Source organism: Chelonia mydas, chromosome 24, assembly GCF_015237465.2.
Source record: "Chelonia mydas isolate rCheMyd1 chromosome 24, rCheMyd1.pri.v2, whole genome shotgun sequence".
In the NCBI taxonomy this organism is placed as follows: Eukaryota; Metazoa; Chordata; order Testudines; family Cheloniidae; genus Chelonia; species Chelonia mydas.
In genome coordinates this window covers 3,094,379-3,104,504 of record NC_051264.2, presented here as the reverse complement: position 1 = coordinate 3,104,504, position 10,126 = coordinate 3,094,379, and the positions used below count along the sequence as shown (strand labels likewise).

At 46.2% G+C, this 10,126-nt stretch overlaps 1 protein-coding gene across 1 annotated transcript in view; it reads left to right on the top strand.

The window, feature by feature from the left end:
• Window positions 1-2,506: 2,506 nt before the first annotated feature.
• Window positions 2,507-10,126, top strand: part of LOC119564212 (keratin-associated protein 10-7) — a 48,607-nt gene continuing 40,987 nt past the window's right edge. Inside the window, exons 1-2 of the mRNA XM_043535572.1 lie at window positions 2,507-2,706; window positions 8,987-9,069. Coding sequence (XP_043391507.1) covers window positions 2,507-2,706; window positions 8,987-9,069 — 283 coding nt within the window. The remainder of the gene's footprint in view (window positions 2,707-8,986; window positions 9,070-10,126) is intronic.

The window sequence follows — 10,126 nt, the reverse complement described above, 5'->3', positions numbered from 1 at the left end:
GGTGCCATGTGTTTGTACAGCACCTAGCAATAAGTTCGCTCTCGTAGTGGGGGCCTCTAGGAGGTACAGGTTTCACAGTAGCAGCCGTATTAGTCTGTATCTGCAAAAAGAACAGGAGTACTTGTGGCACCTTTGAGACTAACAAATTGATTTGAGCATAAGCTGTCGTGAGCTACAGCCCACTTCCCGCAAAAGCTTATGCTCAAATAAATTTGTTAATCTCTAAGGTGCCACACGTTCTCCTGTTCTTTTTCTAGGAGGTTCAGTCATTTAAATCATGAAATAAAAAAAAACGTCTACCATTCTTTTGTAATATAATGGACATGGACAGGAGATTGCTTTCCCCTCTGGGGGCGCTGGCATCCCATATACAGCAGGATGGACCCTGCCACAGCAGCTTGCCATCTGTATTAGAAAATACAAGAACTGAAAGAAAATTTGAGAGCAAAATGGCAAGAAGCCACCCCTAAGTGAAAACGCAATGTCAGCTAATAATGAGCCAAACACCGTGTAATTAGGAATCACCTGACAAATATTTATTCTAGCAGAATTCACAGAGTGGGCTGGATCTGAAGTGTCCTCCTGCTAAAAATACTTGGGAATCCATGAATCCAAGGTCACCTCTGTGTCTATAGCAGCCTGGGTGGTATATCATGGAGGGAAGTTGTACATTAGCAGGAATGAAGAAATACCCATAATGGCTCAGAGCAAAGATCCATCCTGCCCAGTGTCCTGTCTCCTACAGCAACCAGTACCAGATGCCTCAGAGGAAGATGGAAGACAGTCTGAAGAAGGAATTTATGGAAAAGCAAAGAATCCTGGTGTTAATTGAATTGCCTTTTTCTAAGGTAGAGTATGTGGATCAGGCAGAGAACTTCCAAACAGCATTTCCTCTAATATGTAACATGCATCCGCTTAAAAGAATTATTTAAAATAATTAGCAACATTAGTGATGCAAATGAGCAATTGAAGGCTGTGTGATTCGAGCGAGACATACCTGTGGGGTGCCTCATTTCCGTGGAGCAGGCCATGGAAACCATATAAAAAGGCTCGTGTCCCAGTGCTCCTCAATCCACTTGGCTTCTTCACTTGCTCCTGTTGGTGACTTGGTAAGTCTTGTTCTTATTATTGAGAGGTAGCTTCATGGCTGGGCTTCATTTCTGGCTTTCCTTTCCTCGCTGTTCACAAGAGCGCTTTGCGTAAGTATCTTGCTGTTATTTCTCTAATCCCATTGCAGGGCTGCAGGAAGGGATTTCAGTCCATTCTCTGTCAGGGTTGTTCTTTCTCAAGTGGTTTGCAATGGCAATGCTCTCTCGACAGAAATGTTTCCCACGGCACCGAGCTCTGTTTGTGCTGAATGTTCTCCGTCCATGATTTACGGAGCCCTTTCTAACTCAGGAGATTAAATTAGGGGGTGTGACAGGGAATTACAGGGCGGGGCTGAGAGTTTCAGAAGAGAGAAGAGGGAAAGGGAAACCTCTAGGCGGAGGGAGCGGTCGGAGACTTGAGGGCAAAGGAGTAAGATGTGTCTGGAGGTAACTCAGACTGACACGATATGGAGGGGATATAGCCCCTGCACTCTCACTGCCCGATTCCTCACGAGCGGAAACCTGCTCAATTCTGTGGATGTCAATGGAGCTCCACTGATTTACAGGAGCTGCGGAGCTGGAGGGGAACAGAAGAGAATCGAAAGGCCTTGCCTGCACACACATCCTCCCAATGAAAGGAAGGCAGTAAATAGATTCAAGGAATCACCACCCGTAAAAGTCAAGCTGCTCTGTACTGGAAATGCAACTCCAGATGCATTCGTGCAGCCTCAGGACCTGTGAAGAAAACATTTGCACAAATACACTTCCATTCTGGACTATTTAGTTCAGAACACAAGAGGCCAAAGGAACTGACTGTTCATTTGGGGCTTTGGAAATGTTCAGCTGAAAAGTCGACCCTTGGATCAGTTGTGTTGGGCTCAGTCAGCCCTACAGACTGTGATAATGACGGGATTGTAGAGAGTATCTCTACCAGTGCCACCTGCACGTTCAGAAGCACTGAGTGGTTTATTTAACTCTTCTAGCAGAAAAACATTTGAATGCAGAAATGATCGATGGTTACAAATACTGCTCAACCCATTCTGTATCTCTTGCCCTGCCATTAATCTCAGGATAACTCTTTCAACCTTAGAGTACACATTGCACTGAATGTTTTGCTTTCTTCTGCAGAGATATATTAGTGGTCAGAAGAGTGTTTTGCTTAGGTATCTTGAAGTTATTTCACGAATCCAATTGCAGACCTTTAGAATGGGATTTCAGTCCATCCTCCCCCATGTTTGTTCTTTCTGAAGGGGTTTGCAATGGCAATGCTCTCTCTGGAGAAGTGTTCCCAGCGCACCAGGCTCTGATTCTGCTGAATGTTCTGGTGCATGAGGCTAATGAGAAAATGATGCTGTTTGTCTTGATTTTGCAAACCTTGAAGCCTACTTTGTCTTTCAGTTTTGCCCACGTCCAGGAAGATGGTTTACCAGCAGCAATGCAAACAGACCTGCCTGCCTCCTCCTTGCTGTGTGACCAAGTGCACTACCAAATGCCTGGATCCCTGCTGCAAAGTCTGTGTGACCAAGTGTGTGACAAAATGCGTGGATCCTTGCTGTAAAGTCTGCGTGAAGAAGTGTACTACATGCGTGCATCCATGTCCATGCCCGTGCCCTGAAAAGTGCATTCCGTGCCCTCAAAAGTGTATTCCGTGCCCTCAGAAGTGCATTCCGTGCCCTGAAAAGTGCATTCCGTGCCCTCAGAAGTGCATTCCGTGCCCTGAAAAGTGCATTCCGTGCCCTGAAAAGTGCATTCCGTGCCCTCCATGCCCTGAAAAATGCCCCCCCGTGCCGCACTACGGCAAAGAAAAGAAGTTCTGGTAGGGCCCAGGGAACCTCCGACATCTACAGAATGAGAATGAATTACAGCCCCTCGCGCAGAAGCTCTCTCCTCGCTCCACTGGTCTGGCATTCCCCTCGCAGTGGGACGTGTTTCTAGGAACGTTTCCACTCTCTATCCGCACACTGCGCACCGCTTCTGCTTTTCCTCTCCAGAGGTCAATGCCTCCCCTTGTAACGAGTAACTGACCGTCTTTGTGCCCCTGGGATGTCAGCTGTTCCTGGGAGAGATCCTGTAACACTTGTGCTTTTGACTCTTTTTCCTGTAGGAGATTTCCCCCCTTTGTTCTCTTAACCCATCATGTCTTTTAATGGAGACGTGCTACAATAAAATTTGTGATTCCTGGCATCGTCTGCCTCCTGGTGTTTCATTCTCCTTTGCAGAAGGACCTGCTGCAGAAGTCTCCATACTGTGGGCCAAAGCTCTGAAATGAGGTCTTATTAGGTCAGCTGAACCTACTTCCAATTTATTTTTTATTGTGGTAGATACCGAGTATATCCCACGGGGACTTGGCCGTCCTAGAAAACCAATGGAAGTCAAGCAAACAAGGCCTCTTTTAAGAGACTAGACCTTAATCTTCCACAGAATTCATGCCTCCTTCAATAGGGGGTTACTGATGCTATCCATAAGCACAGACATGGATTATACATTATGGGGGAGACTTTTGCAAGCACCACCTGCAATCAGGCATTGCCTTTCAAAATGTACACCTCTGTTTCACATTTCCTGGAAACCCGATTGCTGTATTCCCCTATCTACATTTTCACCCTTTAAATTGCATAACGTGAGAAGAGACCATTACCATCTAGACTGACACCCTGTACGATAATGCACAGAGAATTTCACCCACTCACCCCTGTATACTTATACCCCATATCTTGTGATTCTCTAAGGCGTCTCTGCCAGAAAGATCTTGATCTGAAGACTTTTAGTGATGGAGGATCCTCCCCCTTCCCTTGCAATGTTTTTCCAATGGTTAAGCAACCTCCCTGTCAAAAATTCACACATCTCACATCCCTTTGCAAGTTATTTCTGCTCCTCTTGCTTAGCTCATGTTCTCCTGAGCTTTGTTCCTTATTTCACTGATGGTTCCAGAGGTTTATTCTTTCACAGACTGTTAATTCTCTTATGGGATCAGGACCTTCCCATGTAGGATGTAACTGACTGCGTAGTCACCCCTCAGATATTGCTCACATCCAAGACACTCACTCTGTACAATTCCACCGTCACGTCTTCAGCACTGGAAGAATTTCATTCCCCAGCTTCCATCCAACCTCAAATTATTGTTGCGTTGAAATGTAACTTGCTCTTCCTGGAATCATCTGCCTCCTGGTGTTTGCCCTCTCTTTGTCCCTTTAATCACTGCTTGGCTCCTGTCTCACCCATTTCAAGCTCTCTTGTGTTTTGCTTTAAAAGACCCAGGTAGCATGAAAAGAGGGGAAAGAAAAATTCCGAGATAAGCTTGGGTGACTTCGTAGAAACCCACAAACCTAAAAAGAAAGAAAGGAGAAAAGACCATTGTCATAAATATAAGGGGAAGGGTAATCCCCTTTAAATTTCCTCCTGGCCAGAGGAAAAACCCTTTCACCTGTAAAGGGTTAAGAGGCTAGGATAACCTCGCTGGTACCTGACCAAAATGACCAATGAGGAGAGAAGATACTTTCAAAAGCTGGGAGGAGGGAGAAAAACAAAGGGTCTGTGTTTTTCTGTGTGATGCTTTTGCCGGGGACAGAACAGGAATGGAGTCTTAGAATTTAGTAAGTAATCTAGCTAGAGATGCGTTAGTTTATGATTCCTTTAAATGGCTTAGAAATTAAGCTGTGCTGAATAGAATGAATATTCCTGTCTGTGTCTCTTTTTGTAACTTAAGGTTTTGCCTAGAGGGATTCTCTATGTTTTGAATCTAATTACCCTGTAAGGTATTTACCATCCTGATTTTACAGAGGTGATTCTTTTTTACTTCTCTGAAAATCCTTCTTTTCAGAAACTGAATGCTTTTTCATTGTTCTTAAGACCCAAGGGTTTGGGTTTGTGTTTACCTGTGCAAATTGGTGATGATTTTTAGCAAAGCTTCCCCAGGAAGTGGGGTGCAAGGGTTGGGAGGATTTTGGGGGGAAAGACATTTCCAAACAACGCTTTCCTAATAAATAAACCCAGATAAACGTTTGGTGGTGGCAGTGGAAGTCCAAGTGCAAAGGGTAAAATAGTTTGTACCTTGGGGAAGTTTTAACCTATGCTGGTAAGAGTAAGCTTAGAAGGTTTTCATGCAGATCCTCACATCTCTACCGTAGAGTTCAGAGTGGGGAAGGAACCTTGACAACCATTGGAGCATTTCTTAAACTGCAGTGTTCTCTGGGTGCCACAAAAAATTCAACCCACATCAGCCAAGCCCTCCCAGCTCTTTGCCAGCCTTTCATCTAAGGCTGTGTCAGTGCTGGTGAAGTACAGGAGAGCTATTATTATTACTTCCTATTTCATTAGCTCCTCGAGGCCCCCCCGAGACCGGGGCCACGTGCGTCAGGTGCTGAGCAAACACGCAGCAGGTCACAGTCCCTTCCCCTGAAGAGCTGGCCATCTAAACAGACTGAAAATGAGGAGGGGATGGACTCACCATGCAGGTGTGTGATGGAGCTAGCAGTGAACCCAGCTCCTCTGTCTGCCTGTCAAGGGTTTATCCACTAGGCCACACCACCCCCTACCACAGCTCCAAGTCTGTGCTATGGATGGTCTCTATGCTGTGACGTGACATTTTTCTTGGGTAGCCACTTAGTGCCCACAGCAATAACAAACATTAGTGGTCTAAAGAGAGGGCAGGTTTGGATGATCTGAAGCCCACATTCCAAAGAACTCAAAAAGCTTTGCTCCTATGGATGGACATATGCACCAGACCCCAGTGGAGGCTTCCACATTTACCCCTGAATCTCACACCTTACCCTGTGGCACACTCTGCTTCCTCAGATATCCCCGGAAGAGATCTTCAGTAACACGGGTCTTTCAGAGCGTTGAGAGCCTGCGAGGGAATAGGGGGCTGTGAGGAAATAGGATCTAATCTATCATATCCAGGCTCTAATACTTTGTGTGTATATAAAAAGATCTTCTACACTTTCCACAGTATGCATCCGATGAAGTGAGCTGTAGCTCACGAAAAGTTATGCTCAAATAAATTGGTTAGTCTCTAAGGTGCCACAAGTACTCCTTTTCTTTTTGCGAATACAGACTAACACGGCTGTTACTCTGAAAGGTTCTAATACTGTGCCCCTTGCTGCCGTATCCAAACATGCTGAGGTCCTAAGCAGCATGTTGTATGTAGAGAGAGCAGAGAGACAGAAGTGGATTGGTGGGAGTTGGGGAGGCTATTGAAGTGTGAGGAAAATTGACAGGAATGTAGGGAAAGGGGTTTCAGGAGCAAGTTGCAGAAGACTGTCTGGAAGGCAGGGAGCAGTTACTCAGCGCTGAGGACAGTATAGAAAGGATGTAGAGAAACGGGAAAGGATCCAGAGGCGAGCGACAAAGATGATCAGAGGGATGGAATGGAAGCCACAGGAGCACCTCCATCACAAGAGTTTACAATCTATATTAAAAAATGTTAGAATTAGGACAAAGTTTCAGTGGAAAATGTCAAGAGGGCACCACGAGGTGAACACACCATGTCATATAACAAAGACCCAAGCTCCTTATGAGGAGACACCTGACCAATATTCATTCTAGCAGGAGTAACAGCGGCGAGTGGGCTGCATTTGGAGTGTCCTACTGCTAAAAATACCAAGGAATCCATAAGCCCAGCGGCAGCTCTGTTCCCATAGAGACATGCGTGGTGTATCATGGACGGGAGATGTACATTAGCAGGAACAGAGAAATACCCCTAGTGGATCAGCTCAGAGATCCATCCAGGCCAATATCTCTCTGTCCGTGAGCAGGACCAGATGCCTCAGAGGAAGATGCAAGATCCTGCGGAAGGAAGGAATGGAAATCCATAAAGACCATTTTTAAGCAAACAATGCAGTTGTGTATTGAATTGTATTTTCTAATATGAATTATGTAGGTCAGGCGTTAGAACTTAAAACCAGTGTTTCCTCAAACATGTCGCGTGTGTCCACTTAAAATGATCATTAAAAATAATGATGCAAACAAGTAGTTGAAGGATGGATAATTGGATCGAGTTCGTTTATTAAAATAATATTTGCATACCTCTAGGATATCTCGTTTCCAGAAACCAGGCCATGGAAACCATATAAAGGACCCAGGAATGTGCCCTTCGGAATTCCTTCCTGTGGGGTATCCTCAGCCCTTTCAGCCCCCACTCACTTCCTTTTCCCTATGAATCACAGTGAGACTTTTAACCCTGTACAGGTAAAGCAGGTAGAGAACAGCTACTAAGAGGGATTTTATAGCTAGTTCTCTGGGTGCCAAAAATAATTCAACCCGCATCAGCCAAGCCTTCCCAGCTCTTTGCCAGCCTTTCATCTAAGGGTGTGTCAGTGCTGGTGAAGTACAGGAGAGCTATTATTATTACTTCATATTTTATAAGCTCCTCGAGGCCCCCCCTGAGACTGGGGCCACATTGCGTCAAGGGCTGAGCAGACATGCAACAGGACACAGTCCCTTCTCCTGAAGGTGATAGAATCTGGGGCATAATCCTGGAATAGAGGTAAGGCCAAGGAGCATCATTAGTGGTCCAGTAGCATCAGTCATCCCTGACTGAAGGGGGTGCGAATACTGTGGAAAATCAAGATCTTTTCTCGTCACGGATTCTTCTTTTGCTCAACCGGACATTGATGCTCTAGCACGGCCAAGCTCCTGTGAGCTCTATTTAGTACCCACAAAAATAAAAACTGAATTGGAGGCGGGGCTGGCTAACTTAACAAGGCCTCATTTCAAAGCTTTGCCCCGCCCGGCATGGTGGCTTTTGCAGCAGGTCCTTTCCCAGCTGAATCAGAGCTCGGGGGTACCACACAGTCCTTTCTCTTGACATATTGACTAGTTTTTAGAGTTCGTATGTATGTATGTCCTTTCTCTTGACATACTGATTAGTTGTTAGGGTCGCATGTCAGTCAAATCCCCAAAGAATCAGGACAGTCCCGATGAAATCAGGGCATCTGGTCACGCTAAGCTGTACGCACCCTTCAGATGTGGGCATATTGGGAAGTTGCAGCGCAAGGCGGGTAGCTGGTGGCAGTAGTTGAATATGGCAGAATATTAGGATACCAGCTTGTGGGCATCGGCAGGATTGTCAGGCCGAAGTGCTAAAAAGGCATCAGTGGGACGCCAAAATCATGAGAATTAAAAAAAACGAAATTGTTTTGCGGCCCAGCTGCTGCAGAAGGCAGAACCCCTCTGAGAGCTGAGCTGGTCCGGCCCCCACTGGTGCAGCGCACCTGGATACCCCCTGGGAATTCAGGCCCTGTCGCACATACACAACAGACAGCAGACGGGGGAGGCGCTGAGCAGGGCACACAGGCTGCTGCTGTCTGACTGTTTCAGTCCCACAGAGGCAGAGAACCGGCCTGTCTCCCCTGTACCCAGATGCCTCCGCTCCTCCTTGCTCCCTCTGACCCCATGACTTCTTCTGGGCACCAGCCACCACTTCCTCGGGAAGGGTCTTTTTAAAAGGAAACCCAAAGAAGGAGAATCTGGCTCTGAGCGCTTGTGAGTGCTGAAGAGAATGAAACACCAGGAGGCCGACAATGTCATGAATCGGTGCTTTTATTGCTCTACATTAAAAGACGGATGGGAAAAGAGAACAAGGGGGAAAATCTCCAACAGGAAAGTGTCTACAGCACAAATCTTACAGGATCTCCCCCAGGAACAGCTGATATCCCAGGGCACAAAGACGGTCAGTTACTCGTTACAAGGGAAGGCATTGACCTCTCGATAACAGAGACAGAACAGTGCGCAGTATGCGGACAGAGACTGGAAACGTTCCCAGAAACACGTCCCACTGCAAGGGGAATGGCAGACCAGCGGAGCGAGGAGAGAGCTACTGCGTGAGGGGCTGTAATTCATTTTCATTCCATAGTCGTCGGTGGTTCCATGGGCTCTACCAGAACTTCTTTTCTTTGCAGCAGTGCTCCACAGGTGGGCATTTTGGAAGGCATGGAGGACATGGAGGACACTTTTGAGGGCACGGGCACGGACATGGATGCAGGCATGTAGTGCACTTCTTTATGCAGACTTTACAGCAAGGATCCACGCATTTTTTCACACACTTGGTCACACAGACTTTGCAGCAGGGATCCAGGCACTTGGTAGTGCACTTGGTCACACAGCAAGGAGGAGGCAGGCAGGTCTGTTTGCATTGCTGCTGGTAAACCATCTTCCTGGTTAGTGGGCAAAACTGAAAGAGAAAGGAGATTTCAGGGTTTGCAAAATCAAGGCAAACAGCATCATCTTCTCCTGAGCATCATGCACCGGAACATTCAGCAGAATCAGAGGCTGGTGCACGAGGAACATTTCTCCAGAGAGAACATGGCCATGGCAAACCACTTCAGAAAGAATAAAGAGGAGGGAGGATGGGCTGAAATCCCATTCCCATGGCCTGCAATGGGATTAGTGAAATAGCCACTAGGTAGTTAAGTTGTGAGCAGCAAGAAAAAGGAAAGAGAAAAATTAAGCCCAGCGATGAAGTTAGCTCCCAATCATCAGAAGGAGACTTACCCAATTCACCTGCAGGAACTAATGAAGATGTCGAGTCGTTTGAGGAGCATTGTGATGAGAACCTTTTTATAGGGTTTCCATGGCCTGGTATCCGGAAATGAGAGATCCTCGAGGTATTCAAATATGATTTGCATAAAGTAACTTGCTCCAATTAAACATCCTTCAACTATTTGTTTGCATCATTATTTTTAATAATTAGTTGAAGTGGACACACGTGTCATCTTTAAGGAGATGCCTGACATCCAAAATTCATATTCGAAAATATAATTCAATAAACAAATGTGGTGTGATCTTTATGGTTTTCCATTTCTTCCTGCTGCAGGCTTTTGCATCTTCCTCTGAGGCATCTGGTACTGCTCACTTGCAGAGAGAAGCTAGTGGCCTGGATGGATCTCTGAGCTGATCCACTAGGGGTATTCCTCTGTTCCTGCTAATGTACATCTCCCATCCATGGTACACCACGCATGTCTCTATGGGCACAGAGCTGATGCTGGGCTCATGGATTCCTTGGTAGTTTTAGCAGTAGGACACTCCAAATGCAGCCCACT